Source organism: Equus asinus, chromosome 21, assembly GCF_041296235.1.
Source record: "Equus asinus isolate D_3611 breed Donkey chromosome 21, EquAss-T2T_v2, whole genome shotgun sequence".
NCBI classification, from domain to species: Eukaryota; Metazoa; Chordata; class Mammalia; order Perissodactyla; family Equidae; genus Equus; species Equus asinus.
Window position 1 is genome coordinate 71,020,663 of NC_091810.1, and position 27,358 is coordinate 71,048,020.

Consider the following 27,358-nt stretch of genomic DNA (forward strand, 5'->3'; position numbering starts at 1 on the left):
GGCAGCTGAAGCATAATGTGTGAACTTAACCACTGCGCCACCGGGCTGGCCCCTCACAAACTGAGTTTTATGTACTGCTTTAAGAAGATGCTTTTGAACATTTTTACGAGCAAACTTAATGCTCTTGTCCTGACTTTTATTTATAATATATAAATTCTAATATATTTAGTATTTTTGCCTTTATTTGTCACTTCACACAATCTCTTGAGGAAAAAAAGAAAGCTGCTCTTGAGCCTTGGTTCTAGAAATGGTTAGAGCAATGTAATTGGCATTCATGATAACACAATTGTCTCTGAATGTCCACCTGCATTTCAGCTTTCAAAGCAAGCATATCAGCTTCAGTATCTTTTTCTTCTGGAGTAGAATGATACAAAGAAGTATACTTTTGAGCAAAATTTATCTGGCTCCTTCTTTTTAATTTATATGTTTCATTAATAAGAATGTATTACAATTTGAAATGTCTCTGTTTTTGCTTTTACATAGTGAGATTATGGTGTTGGCAATACATTTGTACCAAACTAATTCCCAGCAAGAGATGGTGTCCATTCTGAAGAAGAGGGAAAGCTTATACTTTCCATACTTCAAAACACTATCATTCTGTACCTTGATAAACCTATATTCTCTCTTCTGTCTACTGAAATTCTATCATTTGTGATGGACCAGCTAAATAAAATTTCCTCTAAGAAGTCCTCCCCTGCTACCATCAGTTTGCCCAATAACAGTGTTCCACAATGTTGGGTATGTATGTATGTGTGCGCCTTTATGAAGAAATACTTCCTACTTTATTTTGTTTTACATTTTCTTTTAACTTTTTATTTTAAAAAAATTCAAACCTACAATGAACAGACTCAGTAACTGTTAACGCTGAGATTTTTTTCTATTTTCAGTTTCAAATGACATCTAAATATACTATTCTAGATATGATGTGTCTCTAAATTCAAGTTCCATATATGCAACAGATTACCATGCTTAGGACCTGGCTGGTAGAACAAGCTTGTTTTTCCCACACTTCCAAAGTTCTGCCATCCTGCATCTTGATAACTCAATGTTTTCTTTTACGTACAGAAATGCTAACCATCTTTCATAGATACTTCTTATATAAAGTGTCCCACTGCCATTTCCAATCACAGCACTCAATCCCTTTACTGAACTTTTATTACATCTAAAGTTAGCCTTTCGTGTATATTTCTTTCTTTCTACCTAGACTGAAGGCTATCTGAGGGCGGGACATGTAGGCAATTTCTTTACAACGTCCATGCTATCAAGCACTGCCACACATTTAATAGGGCTTGGATATTTATTTATTGACTGAATAAATAAATGGTAATTCTTTGAAAGAAACCTTAGACTACCAAGTGCTTGTGTTCCTTCTCAACCCCAATCGGGGGTAGGGGTAAGAGCAGGAGTGGAAGAAGGGGAGAAAAGTTTTCTCTGAATATATTTACTGATTTTCTATTTGATTTATATTTAAATTTTAATTTAATTCAGAGGTTTCAGGATGTTTACCCTCAGGAATATACTTGACATGACCAGACAGTGGTCTCTTTTTTTTTGAGGAAGATTAGCCCTGAGCTAACATCAGCCAATCCTCCTCTTTTTGCTGAGGAAGACTGGCCCTGAGCTAACCTCCATGCCCATCTTCCTCCACTTTATATTTGGGACACCTACCACAGCATGGCTTGCCAAGCAGTGCCATGTCTGCACCTGGGATCCGAACCAGCGAACCCCAGGCCACCGAAGCAGCATGTGCAAAGTGAACTGCTGCACCACCGGGCCGGCCCCCAGACAGTGGTTTCTCATCTTGGTTAGAGTCATCTATTTTGAGTAGTTACCAAACTCCCCATAGGCCCCAAATACTTGTTCAAATATAACTCACCTCACTTATTAGCATTTATACAAGTAAATTCAACACAGGAAGAAGAGAAACCTTTTCTGAGAAGATGCTTCAGTGAATAAGTCATGAATTTTGTTCCTCTTCTTTGTCCTTACTGCCAAGAATTTCAAAATAATCAATTAACCTATTAACAAACCAAGAAGGTATTTATTGATGCCTACAGTCTATTAGGTTTTAGGGAAGATACAAAATTATAAATACTCTCTGGCTCTGAGGAATGTCTGCTGCCAATTATAAAGATAAAAGCCTTTGGTTCAGAACAAAAGAACATACGGGATAAATTTTCATTTATTCAACAAATATCTGTTGACTCTGTACTACCTTCAAAGCACTGTGTGGAATTGAGGAGGATGGGGAGGATGGGTGGGAGAAAGAAGCTAAGATGCACAAGTTGGGTCCTGACCCTGAGACGTCTGACCATCTAGCAGAGAGATAAGAGAATCACATAGATAACTACCACGAAATATCTCATGACAGGACACAGGGCTCTAGAGTTCAGATCAAACGATGATTCTGGCTGGGAAGAATCCCAGAAAGTATCAGAGAAGAGGTAGGTACAAATCAAATTTTAAAGGATGGGGAAAGGAGGGTTTGCTGATTATCTTTTTTCTTTTCCCCTAAAGTGTTCACCAGGAACAAGATGGACAACTTCAAATGTGTCTACATAAAAGATTCTCCTGGTATCACGCCAAACTAACCTGCACTTATTGGCTTCACACACTCTCAGCTGCATAGCAATGACTATGTACAAAAGCTTAGATCTTCAGAAAAAATACAAAGTAATATTAATGTATCCTGTAAGAAACGTGGAGTGTTGACATGAGAGAAATGTATGGAGTCGACACTACCTCAATTTCTCTCTCTACCTCTTCGTTCTCCTTGCACCACTCTAGTACAGGCATTCACCACTGCTAGATGAGATTATTCCAACAGCTTCCTTCACGACACTACTTTTCTTTGGTCTCTCTTTCCAACTATCACCCACCATATTGCATCAAGGGTGATCTTTCCAGCATGCAAATACTTTCAGTTGTCTACTGCCTGCAGGATAAACTCTAAATTCCTAAGGATGGCAGGCCTGCCTAGCCAGGCAGGCTCCTGGTTCTCCATGGACCACACTGCCCTGAAAAGGTCACACACTTGCAGTCCTCTGTGCACGCAGTTCTTTTTGTAGGAATACTGTTTCTTCTCTCTTGGGGGAACTGCTTCCATCCTTCAGGTTCTCCTTCTCCAATGATTCCATAGCACAGTTATCCTTATTACAGTTATTGGCATGCCTGTCCCCCGAATAGTCTATAAGTTCCATGAGGGCCAAGGTTGGGTCTCTTTTAGTACAGGGTGAATACTATTTCCTGTCTTTACCTTTTAATTGTCTTAAAGCTCTGACATTAAAACCATTTTATAGGTTTAGACATATCCAGCAAGAAAAAAATGCTAAGGAAAATAAGGCTTTTCTAAGCAAGAACGTGGCAAATTGAGGAAGAGAATCACTCCTTGGAGCAGATACAGTAAAATGTTAACCCACGGCAGAGAGGAGGCACAGTTTTTCAACTCTATTCAATTATATTAAATTTTATTTCTTTTGTTAACAAGGAGAATGATATTTTTAATAAACTTTGAGAAAGGATTATTAAGCAGATTATTTGTTAATACTCAGAAAATGATGTGATGGGGCTGGCCCAGTGGTGTAGTGGTTAAATTCACACACTCTACTTTGGTGGCCCAGGGTTCATAGGTTCAGATCCTGGGCACGGACCTAGCACTGCTCATCAAGCCATGCTGTGGTGGCATCCCACATAAAATAGAGGAAGATTGGCAGCAGATGTTAGCTCACGGCCAATCTCCTCTCACACACACAAATAACAATAATATAATAATAATAATAATAATAATTATGATGAAAGAAAATGATGTGGTGATCAATGAGGTTAAGTGTGAATATATCAAAAACAAACTGCGCCATTTCCTTTTCCTTTTTCAGTATGGTTATTAAGATTAGAGATTAGGGGAATAAAGCAGATATAGTACATTTGAACTCCAGCATGGTTTATAACGAAGTCTTTTAAAAGTCTTTCAAACAACTTACTAAGTCAAGTCATAGACTGAGGGCCATGTGCAGATTCTCCTTGAATGCTGGTGTTGTGCCATCCAGTTATAGCTCAAAGGTGATCACATCATTCTTTATAGCCATTAACAACTTCTTCCTATTCTGGTCAGGCATATACACAATCAAAAGTCTTAGAAGTCTTGGCTATTATCAAAAAGACAAAAAATAACAACTGTTGGCAAGGATGTGGAAAAAAGGGAACCCTTATATACTGTTGGTGGGAATGTAAAGTGGTATAGCCACTATGGAAAACAGTATGGAGGTTCCTAAGAAAATTAAAAATAGAACCACCACATGATACAGAAATTTCACGTCATGGTATTTATCTAAAGAAAACAAAAACACTATTTCAAAGAGATACCTGCACCCTCATGTTCACTGCAGCAAAGCCAAGAAAATGGAAGTGTCCATCGATAGAGGAATGGATAAAGAAGATGCTAAGTGAAATAAATCAGGCAGAGAAAGACAAATACAGTAAGATTTCACTTATATGTGGAATCTAAAAAACAAAACAAATGAACAGACAAAACAAAATAGAAAGGGACTCATAGATACAGGAAATAAACTGGTTACTAGAGGAAGGAGGGCTTGGGAAGAGCGGGAGAACGAGGTGAGGAGAATTAAGAGGGACAAACTTTCAGTTATAAAGTAATTAAGTCATGGGGATGTAATGTACAGCATAGGGAATATAGTCAATAATATTGTAATAAATTTTTATGGTGACAGATGGTAACTAGACTTATCATGGTGATCATTTCGTAATGTATATAAATATCAAATCATTATCATGTACACCTGAAACTAACAGGATATTATATGTCAATTATACTTTAATAATGATAGAAAAAATTCTTAGAAGTCTTCTTCCTTTATTACCATCTATAGCACTGGCCTAATGCTGAAATAAACATAGCAGCTTGGCAGTCATAAATTTGACCTTCATGTATGTAGGGAGTATTATTTATGACCAACGAGACTGTAAACAGTAGGTTCCAAAACAAATTGGGCTGTTGCAAACCTCACTTTGAGTGCATCCTTGTGGGCAAGAGAAAGAATTCCAGGCTGGATAATAACCCAGTATGGTAGATGTGGAATAGGCTCAATAAGCAGATTTCAGATCTTGCCAAATGACCAAATAAATTAAGTTGGCACAAAGAAGGTCTCTAGTGGGATGATTTGTAATTAGTCCTGTCTTTCTCAACATCTTACCAAAGACTTAAACGGAGATATAAATGACATGCTTATCAAGCTACAGACAACATAAAGCTGGGTAGACACTTAACACACTGGTCAGAAGTGAAGATTCAAAAGATCTAAACATGTCAAACTATAGGTTAAAACAAAGAATGCATATTTAACAGGAAAAAAAGACCTACATTTAGATTCAAGCAAAAATTTTCACAAGATGGAGGAGACCCGGTTTAAATGTAATGATACAGGGCTTTTTGAATGGAAACTATTGAAACAATAAATATAATGTATATAAAGAGAAGTACACAGATCATCAGTGCACAGCTTGATGAATTTTTACAAAGTGAACACACTTGAGTGATCACCACCTAGAACAAAATATAGAATCTTACCAGCACCCCAGAAATCTCCCTTATGTTTCTTCCCAGTCATAACCATCTCCCCAAATGTAACCACTATTCTGACTCCTCTCTCTATACATTAGTTTTCCGTTTTTGAACTTAGATAAATGGAATCATACAGTACATACTCTTTTGTGTCTTCTTTCTTTAAATATCATGTGAGATTTCTATGTGTTGCTCATTGTTGTTTTCTTCTTCTTCTTCTTCTTCTCCCCATCAAAGCACTCCCAGTACATAGTTGTATATTCTAGCTGTGAGTGCCTCTGGTTGTGCTATGTGGGACACCGCCTCAGCATGGCCTGATGAGCAGTGCCATGTCCACACCCAGGATCAGAACCAGCAAAACGCTGGGCCGCTGAAGCGGAGTGCGTGAACTTAACTACTTGGCCACGGGGCTGGTCCATGTCCTGTGTTTTTTATTTCAGTATTTTATAATATTCCACAGTATGAATACACCATCAACTTATCCATTCTACTACATATGAATTTTTTCCCCAGGAATTTTGTTTAAATAAAGCTTAAGAAGTGACAGTTGTGCAATGTGACAAGGTGACAGCAAAGACAAAGTTTACATACTTTCTTTGCTTAAGCCTGGCTTTGAAAACAAGTATACACTTTTATTTGGCTTTCATGATGTGACTTCAAATTCTGAAACTGTAAAAATAGCACAGAAGTGTGAATATCTTCATACTGTATTACTGAAGGTAGATATCTACAGGAAAAGGTACTTGGGTCTTGGATTGCAATATTTTCTTGCTTTTCAAAATTTGGCCCATGTACTAAGTATTATTCGAACCTATAATTAAAGACACAAATTATTTGCTTATAATTTGTGTCAACAGATGGTCTGCATAAAATACAGCCTACTTTTTAAAATCAAGAATATAATATTTCAAACAAGATGGAAATAAAAACTGAAGTTTTTTCTTTAACATGGACTAATTTTTTGCCAACAGTTTCATGCCAATATCTGTAGTACTTAATTTTAAGCATCTTAAGATAAACTGTATTACCTTTTGTTGTTTTAAAATAAAATGCACTACTTTTTACTGGGTCTACTAGATGCCCTTATGACAAAGATCTTCATAGAAAAGGAAGACCCTGCCCGCCAGGCATGCCTAATTCTGTGAGAGAGAATGAGAACACACACACGCACGCTCCTACTGAACATTTCAATACTACAAACCAACAGAGTACAAACAGATCTCAGAAGTGTTAAAGATATGACAAGCAAAATGAATATTCGTTTGCTTCATCAAAACTACTATTTGCCAGGCACTACAAGACAGATCAAGTCTTTATTCTCATGGAGCTTAGAGTCTAGTGTGAGTAGGCAGAAAATAAAACCAACCAACAAATAAGTATAAATGTTATACTATGAAAAGATTCATGAAAGAGGTTATCAGGTTGATATGCTGGAAAACAACCAGTGTGGAACTATTTATATAAGGTGGTCAAGAAATGCATCTCTCATTAGATAACAGTAACGATAAGGGCTGAAGAATGAGAAGGTGTTGCCCACACGAAAAACTGGATCAAACATGTCCCAGGCAAAGGGATCAGCAAATCCTAAGGTCCTGAAGAACTAAAAGGAGGCGGAGGAGGGCTGCAGTGTGGTGAGGCAGGTGGAGAGACCACGAACGCCTTGCAGGTCAATGGAAGAAGTTTGGACTTTATTCTACCAGCAACAGGAAGCCACTAAAAGAGTTTCAAGCAGAGCAGTGACAAATCACTGACAGTTAAAGATTAAATGAATCTTAGAGATTGTGAAATTTTCTCTTTCTACAGACGAAAACACTAAATTCCAGAGGGTTTAGTGTCATCAAGTTACATGAGTGGCAAGTGTCAAGAGCATAGGTTTTTTCTTTTCAATAAGAAAAAGGCAAACTTTCAGACACATGAAAAGGTATTATTCTTACTCATAAGAAGAGAAATGCAATTATAATTAAACACTCTTCCCTATCTATCAGATTGGTAAAGGTCAAATACTTGGTGGTGCCATAGCACTGGTGAGGATATAAGGAAAAGGCGGGTGCATCTAAGTTGAGAGCATAAGTTGGTACAACTTCTTTGGAAAGCAATTGGGCACTATCAAAATTGAACACGCGTATATCCTTTGTTCTAGCAATTCCAATTCTAGGAACTTATCCTGTAGATATATTTCCACAAGTCCACAAAGACAGTACGTACAAAGTTACTTAGTGAAGCATTATTTGTGATGGCAAAAGATTGGAAAAAACCTACACGTTCATTGTAGAGAACTTATTAAATAGATTATGGTACATTCATTCAATGAAATATTATATAATGGAGCTGATCTGTATATATGAATATTGGACAATCTTGAAGATGATAAATTAAAATAGCAAATGCATGAACAAAGATGTCTTTGGGAGTGGAATGAAAATGCCAGGCAATGGAAAGATAACTTAATTTTAGTATATACCTTTGTACTGTTTGAACTTTTCACTGTGTGTGTGTGTGTATCACCTATTTAAAACTGTTTTTAAAAATGACTAGTCTGATTTTAAAAGCAAACCACCAAAGAAGAGGTGATGTTTTAAAGTGAGAAAAGGAGATAAGGAAAAAAAGTGTAGAAATGAAAAAAAATAACTGGAAATAACTTGAAATAAACATATTGCTTTAGGTATTGTTTTTCTGTTGTAAAAAATTATTGTTTTATGTAATCTATAAGAATAGAGTTTAAAATAAGTTAGTGGCCAAATATAGGGGAAACATAAATACACAATACACTGTACATATACAGGTTTATAATTAGGCAAATGCTAAAATAAAAAAACCTTATTTAACCTAATTCTCTACAAAAATAAAAACAAAAAGGATGTTTTCCATTAACTACAGAAAAGAATGCAAAGGGTTATCTAAAGTATGGCTGTTGGCAATAAACTGAATTACTGTGTGGTTAGCAAGATCCCTTCACAGCTCAGCTGCTTCAGGTGCGAAGAGTGGCATTGCTGGACTGGAAATCAGGAGGCCAGGACTTCTAATGCTGGCCCTGGCACTTATTAGCAATGAGATCCTAATCACATTACTTAATCTAAGTTTTAGTTTCTTGTGATAATGAAACTTGCCTCTCAAAGTGAGAAGATCAAGTGAGATAATGAGTGTAAAAGGACAGTATACAATGTTAGTATAAAATACTAGGCATTAAAAAATACAGTATAATGTCTAGTACACAATTCTCCATAGCCACCTGTATGTCAACAGAATTTGAAACTGAAATGAAAGGCTCAAAGGGGAGCTTGAAGAAGGTCATTTAGTCCATTCCCTTGCAGGAGTACATGTCAACCACAGGTAATTATTTTGATTTATTTTAGTTCTCATTTAGGCACTTCTGGGAAGATTAATTTATTTGGTTTAACTGTTCATGCTTTTATGATTTATTAACAACAGATAAGTCTTTTTAATGAGAATATGATATTTTGTAAGGCATTATTGTATATTGTATACAGAAAATAACAATCGCAAAACACTGAGAAAATAATGAAAAAGAGAAAATGTGAGTTTTGTTAATCTTTTCAATTATCAGTCTTTCTTTTGGGAAACCCATTCTGGAAATTTATAGCTCCAAAAATTGAATTTGGGTTGAAAATTGCACATTTCTATGGATGAAGTCATTTACTTTAGGGTTTTAATCCCCAAACTGTATCTCTAGCTCACATCACTCACTTGAACTCCAGATCTGTAAAGCTGTGTAAAGAACATTTCCCACCCACATGTCCTATAGGTTCCTTGTTAGGAAACATGTCCCCACCTAGTCATTCAGATGAGAAACCAGAGAGTCCTCACAGATGTCTCAAATCAGTCACCAGTGGATACAGATGCCATTGCAAAATAGTGCTTCTCAACCATGAGTGATCTCCCTAGGACCTCCACAGGACAAAAAATGGGGAGGGAGGGAGACATACCGCTGTTGGTGTCTTGTGGATAGAGGCCAGGAATGCTGCTATGCATCCTAAAAGGCAAAGGACAGTCCTCCAGAACAAAAAACTATCCCGCCCAAAATGTCAGTCATGGCGAAGTAGAGAAACCCCGTTCTATCACATCTTGTATGTAAACTCTATGCAAGAACAGGCACCTCTATATGTTCAATATTTGGACTAGTGCACGGAACACACATATTTATTGAGAAGAGGAATGAAAAAAAGAATTCATATATTGTTCCCTTGTCTTTATCCCCAAAGCTCAGCCTTGATTATTTTCTAGCTTGGACTATTATATTAGCCCTTAACTGTTGTTTTCTGTCTCCATACTTCCCTGGGCTCTTATCTTATCTTTATATATCAAGGGCCTGAAAAGTAGTAAGGGCTCAATAAATCTCTGCTTTATAAATTAGTCTTAAAATAGACATTTTAAAAAGCAACCAACTTATAAGGATTTTTGGCAAGTTTCTGCTAACACACTGACGCCATAGGAAAAATCTCTCTCTCTCTGCTTAGAATAGCTACACCTGTAGGAATCAGTGTAGCTATCTGATCCTAGATCTATTTTATTTCAACATTAAACTTCTGACTTTCTTTCTCCTTACCTTCTATAGGACAAGACCTGTATAATACTTGCAAAGGCCAGTTGATCATATCTTCTCCCTAATTAGTGACAAGCCATGATTACATACTGACTCTGATCTTGGTCAGCTGGGAACTGAGAACATTCCCTTCTCTCTACTTAATTTTCCTTGGACTGGCTTGAGCAAATCTCTAGGAGGCTGCTATCTTATCAAGGGATCCACCTCCAACTTTAAGGAAAAAATCAAGGAAAACTGATCATTTGCCATAAAGGGGTTGATATTTGGCTGGCAGTCTTAAAAACTAACTCAGATCTCCCTACTCTATCCAAGCTTGAACAAAATAAGATTACATATAGCTATCCAAACAAGTAACACATTTAAATAAAGTAGAGAATAATTTTTTTCCTACACGTAGAATACCATTTCTCCATCCCGTTTCTCAAGTGGATGATAAAATATGATTTGTTTTTAAATTTACAGACAATTAATATAGGGTGTCTGTTCCATGTCTTGATCTGGTCCCATTGGAGGCTTCTTCCTAAAAAGGTTAGAAAAAAGCCAAATTTGAAGCTTCTTCCAGCTCAGTTGTGCAGGTTTCCCTCTTCACAAGGCTATTCCTTCAAAATCACCTTATTGTCTCTGAACTTTCTGTGACTTGTAGTGTTTCTCTCAAAGTTCCCAAGGTTCACTGTTTTCTGGGACTAGTGGATCTCTACCCTTTGACTTTTGGGATCCTGAAGACTTCATCTTGAAGTTACCTCACTCTTTTCTCATCATTTCTGAGGGGAGAGTATCACTTGTCTAGATCTGTGAACCTTTCTTGGGAAAAATCATCTCTCTCTGATATGACTTGTCATCTTTCCCTGGCCGTGACAGCAAGAGAGCTCATTTTCCTAACATCTGAATGTCTCACTCCAATTTCCTTTGTTCATTTAACCCCCTTGTAGAAGAACATACTCTGTGAAGGAATTCAGGCCTGTCCACTCCTCTCAGTTGTGCTGACACCAATATCAACAAACACCAACTCCCACGTGGAGTGGTCACATTCCACAGAGAAAGGAGTTCCAGAGCATGAAAAGGCACAGCAAAAAACTTGTCTGAAACCCCCATCTCCATGGCAAGACTCTGACAGGGGTGTGTGAGAAGATATCAGAGGGGCTGATTACACACCAACTCCGTCAGTGCGTGTGCAAAGGTGCAGGTGGCTGACTTGATCCAACCTGAACAGATTAACTTGGTTTGGGCAATAAGAAATTCAGAGACAATGATAAATGAAAGGTCTTTCTCCAGAATCAGCTAATGGCTGATTTCCTCTCAGCTTATAGGCATATTTAACTTGGTTTAGAACAAATAAAGTTGGTATTCCTTGGCCTGAAAACAAACAAAATCCAATCTTCTTAGTAATTCTTAAATTACTGGTAGTTGGACACGCAGATGGATACAACAATGTATATTGTTTTAAAAGCAGGAAGACAATGACACTGTTTTGATCTACTTTTATTCATCAAATTCACTTCGAAATTTCACATTAAAGTATAGCATGACATTTTTTAAAGGTTTATCAAAAAGCAGTATGGACTAAAAAGAAAAATTACTGACTCATGAGATGCAAACAATACTACAGCCCAGTCATGATACTGCGGATACAAGGCTATTTTGACACTAGTTAAGCATGAAAATGACCTGTGAAATGTCAAATTTCTCCTATCGCTTAAGGCTAGTAAAATCCAGAAATCAGTATTTACTGTTCAACACAGAAGTAATACCTGTGTCTGTGAATTAAGAACACATGGAGAAAAGCCCCAGGTGCCTCTGGAAAGAGGGCCCTTGGCAAAACTGAAAGATAGGCACTCAAAATCTCTTCCTAACATTCTTTCCTCCTTGTAACACCTCTTTCACCTCTATCCAAAAAACCTGGTTTAGAGAATGATCTGATAGAATTAATTTATATCAGAGTGTAAAATCTAAGACGTGTTCCTTCTTTCAGAGTTAAGAGCAATTTAAATTTTCTCTATAATTGGGGAATGAAAGGTTCAGTTTAGAACTAGGTTTAGATGCCAGTTCTTCTATTTCCTATGTGATCTCTGTGCCTCTTAACTTGCATGGGCCTCAGTTTTCTGATCTATGAAGTGGGGAGGTAATGAATATTGTCTCTATGGCAAAGTTGTATGAATTAAGTTAATTAACATATTTTTACTGAATGCCCACTGAATCGCCAGGCATTGTTCTAGGTGCTGGGAATACAGAAGTGACATCAAAACAGATAAAGTCCCTGTGCTCTTGGAGCTTACATGCTAATCGGAGAAAAGGAAATATAATAAACTCATAAACAGAAGTATATAATACAAGGAGGGAGAAGTGCTATGGAGAAAAATCAAGTGTAGCGTGGTGGGGAAGCTCATAGGGAGCACAAGGTGGTTGGGAGTTGTCACACAAGAGATCTCTGAAAAGGTGACATCTGAGCAGGCACCTGAAGGGAGAAACGAAGTAAGCCACGTGAATTCTGGGGGAAGACAATGCAGGCAGCAAGAAGAGCATATGATAAGGCTTGCAGAAGGAGAATGTTTAGAGCATTTGAGTCAAGAGTGATAGCTGGTGATTTTGAAAAGTATCTTGTGAACAGGGTAATCCTATAAAGTTTTGTGTAATTTTATTCAGTGAGCTGGGAATCACTGAAGGGTTTTGGGCAGAAAATGGACACGATCTGACTTACAATATAAAAGGATCATTTGGTGTTGGGGTATACATTGCAGGGGGGATAAGGCAAAGGGTGACTTGGTCTAGCTAGGTGGTGTGAGAGGAGTCAAGGATGACTGCAAGGTTCTTAGCTTTAGCAACTAGAAGAATGGAGTTCCCATTCATTGAGATGGGGAAGACTGGAGGAGCTGGTCTGGCAGGAGTGGGGTGGGGTTGTGTAACCAATAGTTTGGTTTTGGGCCTGCTAAGTTTGAGGTGACTGTTGGATGTACAACTGGAGATGTCAAAGGCAATTCAATACATATGAAAGCACTTGATCCATAGTCAGGCTTTACATGAATGTATGAACTCATGTCAAAAACAAGTTAGTTCATGTTACTCCATGACAACTGTGTGTTCTCTCCCCAAGGCCAGAGTAAATGAGTGGGCAGTCAGGTTTACACATGTAAACCATTGCTCTTTCTGAAAATCCTGGAAGACACTGCCAACTTTCTTCTTTGAGCACTAGCAGAAGCAGTAACAACAAAAATAAGTAAATAATACTAACCTAGTTGGAATAAAATTGTGGAACTCCCTGTTGAACTTTAGTCATAGATCTCTCTCTGGCTTTCAAATGATGGATATCATTGCTGCTACTATAACTAATTAGCTACTTTATTCATGATTAGCCTTGACCTGCCAATTTAAGGTTAAAATCTAATGAGGATAATAAAATGAAGATTTTGAAAATCTGATGGACCTAAATTATCTATTTCACTGTCTGAAAGCAGTTAAGACCTTTCCTATTAGCTGACATTTCATTAGTAAGCAATCCATAGTAAGATTTTATAAAAACAAAATGTACTTGCTCTGAAATGATCTCTACATTAAGATTTATTTTAAAATGTATTTGCTAAAATTTTTGATGAATTTGTAATAAAAAGCTTTTAGATATTAATAGTAAGGAGATTTTTTTTTTTTCTGCTTTATCTCCGCAAACCCCCCTTGTACATAGTTGTATATCTTAGTTGCAGGTCCTTCTAGTTGTGGGATGTGGGATGCTGCCTCAACGTGGTCTGACAAGCGGTGCCATGTCCGCGCCCAGGATCTGAACCCTGGGCTGCCGCAGCAGAGCGCGTGAACTTAACCACTCGGCCACAGAGCCGGCCCCTATAGTAAAGAGATTCTTTTCTCACACAAATACCTCTATATATGCACATAGATTTTTTCCTAAAACATCTTAGACACAAGTTTTATCATTCCTTTTTGGAAAATATCTGCTGGAAGATACTGTCTTGCCATTACCAAAGAAAATGATGTTTTCCACTCACAGATATGAACATTGACACAGCATGTCTGTCTTGTGCATAGCTTGCCTGAGATACTAAAAATAACTAACTAACATGCTTGATTCTCCTACCTACCTGCTCTTAAATCTGTTTAGAATGCTCGTTTTTTTCATAAAATATCCAGATCCTCAGAGAGACAGAAAAATTATGAATAGCCTACCTCTACGTATTTCTACTGTAAAAACAAAGATCTGATCTGTCACCTAATATGATTCCTTAGTTAGGATGTATATCATTAGAATCTCTGAGACACAAGACATTAGACAGAGGTTGTCACAATATTTTCAAAGCGTTTTTAGTGGGAAAAAAATAATATAGTAATAAAACGTATTCCATTATTTTGTTTCTGAATTTTCCAAGTACACTTGTTAATTTTATTTAATGTGAGATTTTCAAGAAGAAACACTTTCATATTATTCACAAAAAGATAAATAATTGGACAAGAGTGTACATGAAAACTACTCCACATCTCAAATAAATATAGTAGTCAAATAAATATAAATTAAAGCAACCATGAGACACCAGTTTTCATCTACTGGATTGGCAGAGATTAAAAAAGACTAGGAATCCTCAGACTGCAAGGAGTGCAGGGAAGTACTGTACTATCAGATGTTGGTGGCCACAATGTAAATTGATACAATGGTCCTAGAGGGCAATCTGTCAACCTTCGCCAAAATTCTACAAATGTGTGTAGTAAACCCATCTACCCAGAAGTTCCATGTCAACAAATTTAACCTCAGGAAATAATCATGCATGTATATAAAATACCTGCTTATAAGGATGTCCATCACATCACTGATTACAATAGAAATACTGGCAAGAGCTTAAATGACCAATCACAGGAAATTAATTAAATTTGGTATATTTATATAACGGAATACTATGTAGCCTTTATAACTGTAATGCAGTTATATGTTTATTGCAAATATATATGTATAGTGTTGGGTGAAAATATAATGGTAGGTAAAAAAGTAATTCTGAAACCATGGGGAACATGGCCCAATTTTAAGGCATATATATATTTGTGTGTATGCATACAAACACATTTATATGTATTTACATACATATGCACAGAATAAAAATCTCAAAAGAGATACACAAACTGGTGTGAATAATTAATTTTTGGGTTAGGATTATAGATAAATTTTTTCCTTTTGCTTATCTGCAATTACTTCTTATTCCATAACAAATATGTAGATTCCGTAAAGTTAAAAACATTAAAATACTTACACATTAAACTTTCAAAATAAAAAAGTATAGGTTTTGAGCACAGGAATAATTATCTATAATATGAATAAGAAAATGTAATCCCCAATAAGCTATAAAGCAATTTCTATGTTACAAAGAAAGAGAGATCTGAATTATAATATTAAAATGTATGTCTATACTGGAAAAGAAATACAGTATTAAAAAACTTTGGGACATACCAGCAATTTATTATGCTTTTCTTTTTGGCCATAACAAAGCATTCCCAGATAAAGTTTAATTAAACAGATGTTTTCCCAGAGAAATAATATTATCATTGGTGGTTATGTATTCAACGAAAGACTTGGCATCAGATACTTCATATAGAATTAACAATGTCATACCAAAAAAATGCTGTAGATTTAGTAAAAGAGGCATAAACATATTGATTTTATAAGAAAATCAATGTACTAAAAATTGTACTGAGATACAGCATTTGAAAGTACAACTTGTACTTGAAATTGTACTTGTATTTAAAACTAGTATACTAAGTTTAATGAATAGTTACATACTTAATTAAAAACTGTTTCACTTGCTTTATTAGAATTAAGGTGGAATCTGGAAGAAATTATTGGAATAGCTCATCTCTGACTTTGAAAGATTAGTTACTAGAGTGCAGGATGTCCAAATTGATGAAGCCCAAATCCCAAAAAGTTCCTGTGGTGAGAGGTGGCATCCAAATCCCTCCGCTGACCTTTAAGCACTCTGTCTGAGCACTAGAGTGTTTAAAAGTCCTCACTAAGGACTCCGAGTATGAGAGTTTTGGAAAAGTCATCTCACGGATTCAGTCATGCTATAGACTAATTTTATGGTATGGATAGTCGATAACCATTAGATAACCAATCACATTTGGGGGCCTCTGTTCCACCAACAATTCTCCCTGACACCTACAGCTGTTCTGGTCCTTTCTTCACAGTAATGGGAAATGTTGCACGAATTGAAATGCGTGGATAAGGTCGTTGGGAAAAGAACAAAGGATGAAGGCAACAGAGAAAAAAACCAAGACTTAACCCCACAAATGGCCTATTTAGGGTAATAGAAGACTTGAAAGGCATGGGCATGGTACTCTAAAACTATTAATAATAAAAGTCTTTCTTTTAGTTAACAAGACACCCACAAACTTTTCGCCCTGAGAATAACATACCTGTCCATAAAATTTGATTTCTAAAACTGATAAAGTAGGTAGTGATAATTTGCTTTGAAAAACTTCCCACAAGTTTCTAATAAATGGACATTTAAATTGTGATTTCAGTTAGCAAAGATTGATCTTTATTTGTCCCAAGAGACTGTCTAATCAAATAATTTTTGTGGAAGGATTTAATTTTTTTTGTTTTTACCCTTGACAGGTACTAATCAGCTTTTTTTGGGAACACTCTCAGTAAAGGGAAGCTCAGTGTCTCAGAAGTAGAGCTATTCAAAGCAGACTGCCCAGCTATGGGTCAGATTTTCCTCACACAGAACTGAAATCTACTTTTCTGTAACTGACACCCTCCTGCTTCTATTTCTGTCCCATCCAGCCATCCAGGATAAAGTCTAACCCCAACCCACACCACAGTTCCTGAAACATTTGCGGACAGATATCACATTCCTCTTATGTCCTATTTTTACTAGTAAACATCTCCAGGGTAAATGTGTATAATTCACTGGAAACTACATAGTCCTGCAGTCACAGTTCAGCAGATTTTTGGTTGTCTATTATTGGCAAACCTCATCTAAGTTTCCTCATCTGTGAAAGGGAATATCCTAGCCTTCCTAGGGTATTTTGGAGAAGAGATGAGTTGGCACAGCTGATGCCCACAACAGTGCTTGACTCAGTGAAGAAACTCAAGAATGTTAATAACTCTCTCTCTCCCCAGCATATTCCTGTTTGTCCTTAAAATGAGAAGTTTAGAGGTGAATGAGGCACTCCAGATACAATGTGACTGGTTCAGAGTTCTGGAGCTTGTATTCCCGAAAATGTCTCCTGAGGCTTCAAGAACCTCTAGTTCCCACAGAATTTTAGTTAGCCATAAGCCCACCAATTTTATTTATATGAAAATAAAGTAGGTTTCTCTTTCCTATCTTGTATCATGATTTCTTTCTGATTCTCAATGAAATGCCACACATGTAGTGGGTGTTAAATTCCATCTCGTTAGTTTTGGCTCATCCTTCCAGTTCATTGAGGCCTTTTTGGAAATGGAATTATTTTATCTAACTTATTAGTTCCCCCTTCTAGCTTTGTTTAATCTACACATTTCTGTCACCCAAAACTTGGACACACCCGCACATTTTCTGAGTGGTATATTTCATAGAACAGACTACACCAGACTTACACGCAGCACAACTGCCTGATTTGAGTTTTCCCTCCTCTTCCCTACTCTGTACTTCCTTTACTGAAGAGGCTGTCAGAGAAAGGTCCTCACATCACTGGCAGTGTAACAGGTACTCCAGGTGATTTATGGGCTGGTCCAAAGTAGAAAGAAAAGACATAAGGTTCCCATCCGGTAAAAGAAGAAATTAAGTATTAGATACACTATGGCCTCGTCACTGAAAACCTACCAAATGCAGCTCTGGGTGAACATCAGTGCCACCAGTCCTGGCAGCTTGGATAAAATTTATAGTGTAAAGTAGAAAGGAGCATGGGCTTTGGAGCCAGATTTCCTGGGTTCAAATCCTGACACCACTACTTGCTTGCTGCAAAATGCTGGGTAAGTTGCTTAGTTTCTCTGTGCCTTGGTTTCCTCTTTGGTAAAATTATAGTTATTACTTTTTTCTTTGATATCAAAACAATATCCAAGCACCAATGGAAAGGAAAAAAGAAAGGAAGAGAGAGGAAAGAAAGAGTAAAGGTGAGAAGGTGGGAGAGGAATTACAGAAAGTTATGATGAAGGTACCCTCTTATTCTTGCTTTTTAAAATTGTTTACTCCAACCTACAACTCAAATAAGTTTTACTTCTCTCTGCACTGGGAGGTTAAGTCGGGTCAAATGAGAATTCTTTCTTGATGGCCAAAACACAGAGTCAGTGTCTTCAGGGTCATTTCCTTTCCAAAGTGGAAACAAATTTAAACTTGTCAAATGACTGACTTAAGTCAGTAGAAAGGACTGTGAAGAATTCTTAAGGTATATAATCTTGTCTTAAATAAGTGCAAATTCTCCCATGTTCTGATTACACAGTACTCTTGCAATTTCTTCAGTCATTTACATATGACCTTTCATTAATTAATCATTTATATTAATGGACTATTATAAATACTTCCTTAGTGAATTTTCTTAGCCTCATTTTTAAGTATTTGTGGTCAAACTTTCCATTCTAGTGTGTGTGTACTTCATGTGAGCAGCTGAACCATGAGGCACCAAAACTCAAAGCTCCATTGCTAGTGCCATAACCCTCACCTTGGTGGGGCTCTCTCCTCCTTTAGCCTGGCTCCAGCTTCACACTGTATCTGGTTCTCTTGGCTCTAGGGCTGGCACTTGCACAACCTCACTCCCCTACTTCCATCCCTAACATGCTGTCTTATGTTAGATTAAAACACATACCAGAGAAAGGAGACTCTGAGAGAGAAGGAGAAAAAAACAATGCAGTATGAGTAAAGGGCTGGCATGGGGGAATAATTTATAATTTTTCACATTCTGTTTCCTTTTACATACAATCAGCCCTGGGAAGCTGTCTATGTTAACAGAATAGACATGCACTCCTACACATGTATATTTAAGAATATGTATATGTGTATACATATACAACAATACATATTGCTAAAAACGGATGAATACTTCATACTGACCTTAGGGGGTTTAAACGGATAGTCTGGTGAAAAGGTAATGTCAAGAAAGAACACCCCTCCTTCATAGACAGATCCTGGGGGTCCCAATATAGTTGACCTCCATTCATAAATGTTGTCTCCTTTGGGTCCAGCACTGAAATAAGACATACAAATGAAATGTGCTTAGAGATTATATAAAGCCTGAAATTAAAAAAAAATCTATTTATGGTAACAGTAAATCGAGCAATTTCATGAAAACACAACAAAGTTAATAGGTTAATTCTACATGATGACTCATGTCAATATCATCAATATTCTATAAATGAAATATGTTGGTACTACTTAATAAAACAGAACCAAGAAGATTCCGTTTTGCCATTCACAACCCTAAACCTATGGAACAAAAGATTCTAAGGGCCATAGGTCAGAGGCAGGAGCACAAATATTTAGTAAAGCACAAAATTATTTGTGAGGTCCTGAAAAGAGTGATATAGTCAAAGGGTCAAAAAGAGAGATTTTCAAAGCCAGAAGGGCTGCTAGAGAAAAAAAACCAGTCTAATTCCTTTATTAAGAACTGAGAACACAAATGAGGTTCACGGAGATCAGTAAACATTCATTATCCATAAAACTCAGCCCAAGTATCATATTTCATCTAAAATCTCTTTTTTCTCTCTCTGCCCAAAGAATCTCTGCCTAGCCCTCCACCCCCCACGTCACAACTAGTATGGTCTGTCAAAGATAAGATTATCATTTTGTTTTATAACTGTTTTGCAATGTTTATTTTTTCTGTCCCTCCCTAGAAGTTCCATGGGGAACAGATTTTTGCCTTGATTTTAGTGCCTAGTAAGTAAATGTTTGTTGGATGATGATGGATTAATAGCAAAGAAAGGGATGCCACATGGCCACAAGCAGCAAACATATACCTTAGTGTCAGAGAAACTAACTGAGGAAAATAAGGCCCACACAAGCCACCTGAGTTGTATTCATTCTCTTAGGTGAACAGAACAGCAAAATGAGATTTTAATTTAGTTTTTCAGTGTTCTTTCTGCTACATCAAGCTGATACCTACATCTAATAGCCAGAAATTCTCCTCACACCTGTAGCAAAGTGGGCAATCCTGTTAAGGTGCTTGGGAAAGATTTTATCATCAATAAATATTTAGCTTCTATTCTCTCATTTCAAAATTAGTTTATATCTACAAAAAATTCACTGTTGAGCAGTGTATCAAAAAAGCATGCATCTTAACCAAGTTGGGATTATTCTGGGAATGCAAGGATAGTTTAATGATAAAAAATTATTACTGTAATTTACCTCACTAACAGATTAAACTAGAAAAAAATGATAATCTCAATAGGTTCAGGAAAAGCACGAAATAGGCTTTGACAATAGCCATTTATGATAAAAACTCTTAGCAAAATTGGAATAGAAGGAAACTTCTTTAACCTGATAAAGGGCATCTACCAAAAACCTCACAGCAACTAATATATTCAATGGTAAAATATTAAAAGCACATGCTTTAAAAAACTGAGGAGGGGCCGGCTCCATTGCCGAGTGGTCAAGTTTGTGCACTCCGCTGTGGCAGCCTGGGGTTTTGCTGGTTCGGATCCTGGGCTCGGATATGGCACCGCTTGTCAGGCCATGCTGAGGCGGTGTTCCACATTCCACAACTGGAAGGACCCACAACTAAAAATATACAACTATGTACCAGGGGTCTTCGGGGAGAAAAAGAGAAAATAAAAAATCTAAAAAAAACAAATAAACTGAGGAACCAGACAAGGATGTCCACTATATTCACTTCTAATCATCATTATACTAGAGATCATAGTCACCAAGGTATAAAAGACACAAAGGAAAAAAACAAAAGGTATATGGATTGGCATGGAAGAAATAAGACCATTAGCATTTGCAGTATTTACGTACACAGAAAAAAACTCTCAAAATCTATATACAAATTATTAAACTTAATAAAAGGGGTTAGCAAAGAGGGTGGATAGAAGATCGTTATGCAAAAATCAACCGCATTTCAATACACCAACAAAATTAGAAATGTAATTTAAAATACCTTTTACAATAGTATTAATAATATAAGGAACCTACAAATAAATTTCATTAAAAATATCTAAGATTTTTACAGAGAAAATTATAAAACTTATTGAAATACATTCTGTAGGATTAAACAAATGGAGGGAGATATCAAGTTTATGGGTAGAAAGACCCAGTATCCTATGCATGTCAATTTTCCTCAAATTGATCCAATGTCAATTCCAATCAAAAGTCTAACAGATATTTTAAAAATAAAACTTGAGGGGCTGGCCTGGTGGCACAGCAGTTAAGTGTGCACGATCTGCTTCAGCGGTCTGGGGTTCGCCGGTTTAGATCCTGGGTGTGGACATGGATGGCACTGCTTGGCAAGCCATGATGTGGTAGGCATCCCACATATAGGGTGGAGGAAGATGGGCATGGATGTTAGCTCAGGGCCAGTCTTCCTCAGTGAAAAGAGGAGAATTGACAGCAGTTAGCGCAGGGCTAATCTTCCTCTAAATAAATAAATAAATAAATAAACAAACAAATAAAACGTGATAACTTGATTCTAAAACATTTGGAAGCACAAAGAAACTCCTCAAATTGTTCCACACACATATGAAAATATAATACATGTCAGAACTGATGGGGCTAAGAAAACAGTTTCTGTATTTACAAAATAGAGAAATTGGATTTCTACTTCAATAAATACACCAAACTCTGTTGCAGATGGATTAAGCACTTAAATGTAAAAGTCTAAAGTTACAGAGTTTCAGAGTTTGACTAAAGAGAGTGACAAGTCACAAACTGAGAAAAGATATTTGGAACATATAAAATTGACCAGATTCTAATGTCCAGAATATACTAATTGCTATGAATGAGAAAAAGATTATGAATAAGAAAAAGACTAACAATCCATTAGAAAAGACATAAATAGGCATTTCAAAAAGAGGAAACATGAATGGCCAATAACCTTACGAGAAATGCTAATCTCATTAAAATTAGGGAAATGGAATTTAAAATTACAATTCAATATTATTTTACAAAATACATAGGCAAAAATATTTGCCTGACAAAACCAAGTGTTGATGAGGATATGGAAAATCAAGAACTCCTATGCATTGCCGATGAATGTGTTCAGTCACTTTGGATAAGAATGTGGACTTATCTAGTGAAGTTGAATATATACACTTCTACATTACAACACAGCAATTGCATTCCTAGGTACCTTCCCCAGAGAAATTCTTACACATGTGTACACAAGACATATACAAGAATCTTCACGGAAGCACTATTTGGAACAGCAAAGTTGGAAACAACACAAATGTCCATGGAGTTGAAAAACGGATAAATTTCACCTAAAGGAACACTATACAGCAATGAAGATATATAGATTAACTTGGATGAGTCTTAAAAATATCATATTGAATAGAAAAGCAAGTCTAAAAAGAATATATACAATATGATACTGTTTCTACAAAGTTTAAAAACAAGCAAACAAGAAATTACATTGCTGAGGGATACATACATATGTGGTAAGGCAAGAAAATGAATGACAACAAAGTTCAAAAGAATTGTTTCCTGGGTGGAATCAGAGGGTGGAGGAGTAGTAGACAGGAGAGTCAAAAGTTCTAGTAATGTTTTCTTCTCATTATGTATGGTGGATTCAGGAGTTTTGTGTTTTATTAGTAGTCTCATAACCTATGTGTTAGATATGTTCTTATATATGTATCAAATTTTTATATTAAGAAGAAGTATCTAAAAATGTTATCTGAGAACAGCAAGTTGCAACATATGTACAGTGTGATCCTACTGCATAAAATAGAAACAAAACAATATTTTATATTGTTTACGGATACATATCTAAGTCAAAGTCTTTTAAGAAATGAATTGAAGAAATGAACTGCACAACCATGGCCGTGGTTGCCCAAGGAAGAGAGAAAAGGTAGAGTGGAGGATGGAAGGAAATAAATCTGGAGACGGGGAATGAAGGAGAGATCAATTTTCTCTCTAGTGTTTGATTTCTTATTTAAAAGAAAAGATTAAGTGAAAAACTAAGGTAAAATCACAGTTAGCCAAGTTTTTTGCAAGTGTTGAAATATACTGAGAAGCAGTGCTCTAAGGGACCAGAATACTGCATTCTTGCCCCATCTTCCCCTCTATCTACCTCTCCTGAAGCTGACAGACAGAACAGAGTCAGGCCAGATGACAATAAAGCTTTGGCAACAGCCCCTTGCTGCCAGACAGGCTCACTCATTCAGATGAATAATACACATGCTTATGCCCTGAGCTATAATTAGACCCAATATGAATAGATAAGTTTAACAGAAGGAAGAGCTTAAAAGTAAATTATAGGTTTGTAGTTACATTACTTCAAGGCAGATGAAGAAATCTAGTTTAAAAAATACACACAGGAGAATACAGTTATGAAACAATGTGCACAGACACAGTTCCCAAATAAGAAGATATAATTTCTCTGAGCTACTTTGAGAAATTTTAAGGTGATCTTCCACGAATGATAATCATAGCTATATAATTAGGCTAAATAAGGAGTCACCAAATAGTGCCACCAAAGAAGGAACTCAGAAGGAGAAGGCAGGACATACTAAATAAAAGTGGGCAATGTCTTTAGAAAACTGACATTCAATTTGTGCCCATTCCAAGTTTTATCTGGCTCCCAGTCAAAACTACAAATTTCATTGGTTCTTTGAAGTCAGTCAGCTGTCTATGCAGTTATTAACCGTGGATTAAATAACATAGCTAACATTATCACTCTCAGTTGGTTTATGCTGCCAAAATGTGTCTTTTTAAGAAAATACTAGTAGTAACAAACTATCTGGAAAACAGATTGTTTTAAAATGCATTTAAAACTAGTATTACCTCCCTAATACATAGTTTGAGTCTTAGCAATCTGGCCTCCTCTCTCATCTTAGAAATGGGATGTCTGCACCACTTGCAATCCCAAAGCTTATAGCAGTGGCTCTTGAACTACACAGCCCTCTGTCTCACTCCTACTTTGATATATGTCCCAGTCGAGAAACCCTGGTATAAAAGTTCAGAACTGTGATGTACAATATGGTACATGCAGCTATTGAGTACTTGAAAAGTGACTAGTGCAAACTGAGATGTGCTGTAAAGGCAAAACGTAAAATATTATCAAATTTCTATAACAATCATTACTTTTTGTTAATTACACATTGAAATGATAATATTTGGGATATATTGGGCTAAAAATATACTAAAATGAACTTCACCAACTTCTTACTTCTTTTAATGTGGCTACTAGAAAATTTAAAATTACACAGCTCACATTATATTTCTATTTGACAGTACTATTTTAGAGCAGCACTGTCCAATAAACCTTCTGTGATAATGAAAATGTTCTAGCTCTCATCCCTACCCAAAATGGTAATCACTAGCCACACATAGCCATTCAGAACTTGAAATGAGGCTAGTGAGAATGAGGAAGTCGACTTTCAATTTCACTTGATGTTAATGAATTTAAACTAAATAGCTCCATGTGGCTAGTGGTCACATATATTGGACAGTGTAGATCTAGAGACTCTAGCAGCCCATACCAACCACAATATTTCTTTAATATGTTAGAATTATTTGGGTCTATACAAAAGAGAAGAAGGGACTTTTACATACTTTGGCTCAAAGAAGCAGATGCTGCAGACTGTTTTATATTTTTAGTGATTGCTTCGCCCTTAAGTTGATCAAATAAAAGTTGGTGGGGGCTGGCCCGATGGTGTAGTGGTTAGGTCCGTGTGCTCTGCTTTGGCGGCCCAGGGTTTGTGGGTTTGGATCCTGTGCACAGACCACTGCTTGTAAAGCCATTCTGTGGCAGCAGCCTACAGACAAAAAATAGAGGAAGACTGGCACAGATGTTAGCTCAGGGCCAATCTTCCTCGCCAAAAAAAAAAAAAAAAAAGTTGGTGCCAGACAACACTTGTATCATAGAGGGGGTGCTGAAGAACATGAATAGGCTTTGACCCATACCTGCCTGTCTGAATCCTAGCCCTGCCACTGAAAATCTCTACGACACTGGTAAATATGCAATCTTTCAATGCCTTAGTTGCCTCATCTGCAAAATGGAGCAACCTCATGGAGCAACTGTGAAGTTTCAGTAGAACTGTACTCACAGAGCTTGGAAAACGGGGACTTTAAGGGCCCAAACAGTAAGCTTCCAAATGTTAGCTACTATTGTGGTTGTGGTTATGCCTTGTGGATGATACAGAAGTTCACCAACACACTCAAAAGGTTAACTGTCTGGTGATTTTATACGAAGAGCTTCAAGACCCCAGGACTAGAAAACAGGCTACCAAGACCTGTGCATTAATCATCATCATCATCCTGCAACCCAGCCTTATGACGTGTACTTAGACAGGGAAGAACTTTGGAAATCATCAGAATTCATAGCTGCTACTCTCAGGAAATCCAATTTTTCACTGAATGGAATGTTTATTTAACATCAGGATTTTTATTTATATGAGATTATTAAGCAATGTTTTCCCACTTGCAGTATTCTTAATGATCAATATCGTTAATTTTTTTAATTTTCAGATTTTATTTTTTAAAGAAGAAAAACACAACAGAGTTCAATTTCAAAATAAAATGCAATTAGATAAATCTGTTAAAATGCAAATATCAGTTAGCAAATTACAAATTAGTTGAAGGCCCAAAGTTGCTGCTTGGAGAAATCCTGTTGGAGAAGCGTTACAAACTGTGTTCAGCTTTCCATGCTGCTGCCTACAGTGAATGAGCCCTTACATATATATGAAGTATTACACATTTACAATAAAAATGCTGACAAGGACTAAGCACTCCTTGTCTTTAACATTATAAAATGCTTTAAATATACCTGAATACTTTCAATGTGCATGCCACAGTTATGACTCTAAGACTAAGAGTTTTGGCCGTGTCTGCTTCTTTTTCGTTTAACACTGATTCTGAGAGAGGTGAAGAGGAAGGATGCGCAGGCAATGTGGGGATCCTGGCTCCAAGATGATTTCTCAGGAGCTCTAGCAATCCCTGCTTATATGTCAGCCTCCATGTAGCTGAATTCATCCCTTCTAGAGGGGAGGCACAGTGTTAACACACAAATGATACGTTGCACCTATGTCCAAAGTCCCTTTACAAGTAAACAGCTGCAGGAATACTGAGCTTCAGGCTTACAAGGCAAAAATGTATGTGTTTCTCTAGTGTCAGACTGTAAGGAAAGGGTAGTTCCCATCCCTTAAAAGAAAATATGGGGGCCGGCCCTGTGGCCCAGTGGTTGAGTTCGCACACTCCTCTTTGGTGGCCCAAGGTTTCGCCGGTTTGGATCCTGGGCATGGACATGGCACTGCTCATCAGGCCACGCTGAGGTGGCGTCCCACATGTCACAACTAGAAGAATCCACAACTAAAATGTACAACTATGTACTGGGGGGATTTGGTGAGAAAAAGTAGGAAAAAAAAAAAAAAAGAAAAGAAAATATGGCCCAGATCAGTTACAGATAAGGATAGCAAAAACGGCAGTTGAAGAGGGGAAATGCCACCAAACTGCCTGAATGAAACGAGAAAAAACATGTGGGGGTGGGGAGATTCAAGGAGGAAATTGTTTCCAAGTGTTCTCAAAGCCATGGGCTGACCTATTTGTTGCTAAATCCAACAGAGCTTTTTGTCTTCATTTTACCAAAACTCTCTGTAGCTTCCACCCTGATTCCTGAAAAACTCCCTTCCCCAGGTATCTCTCCAAGAGCCTCCCTCTAATTTAGGCTACTACTCCAATTCTTCTGTTTTCTTCCACGACACCTCTTGAATATCTGCCTCCCTAAGGGTCTCTTCCCTCAGCCACCTTGTTCTCTTACCTTCGTTCCAGTGAGAAATTCTCTCATTATCCACCTTTGACAATCAACCTACCGAACACTTACAGAGTCTCTAGTCCGGTCAGAAACCTGAGAGTCAGCCTTGACTATGCTTCCTCCTTCTCTCCTCCTCTAAATTCCCCCAAATCTTACTCCATAATATCTCTGTCGTCTGTCTACCAGCTGCATGAGCTGTCACTCAGATGATGGCACCAGCATCGTCTGTGGCTTCTCTGCCTCCAGTCTTGCTTTCCTCCAATCGCTCCACCAAACTGCAGAGAGGACAATCTCTAGAAAATCTTTTAAACAGGAACTTTTGTTTCCCTGCTTTCTCTGACTTCTTAATACCTTCA

At 37.1% G+C, this 27,358-nt stretch overlaps 1 protein-coding gene across 3 annotated transcripts in view; it reads right to left on the reverse strand.

Moving 5' to 3' along the window:
* The window catches only part of UBE2E2 (ubiquitin conjugating enzyme E2 E2), a 335,999-nt gene that overhangs the window by 58,924 nt on the left and 249,717 nt on the right, over positions 1-27,358 (reverse strand). For all 3 annotated transcript variants that reach the window (XM_044753980.2, XM_044753981.2, XM_014829841.3), the window contains exon 4: positions 19,154-19,286. In XM_044753980.2, the coding sequence (XP_044609915.1) occupies positions 19,154-19,286 (133 nt within the window). The remainder of the gene's footprint in view (positions 1-19,153; positions 19,287-27,358) is intronic.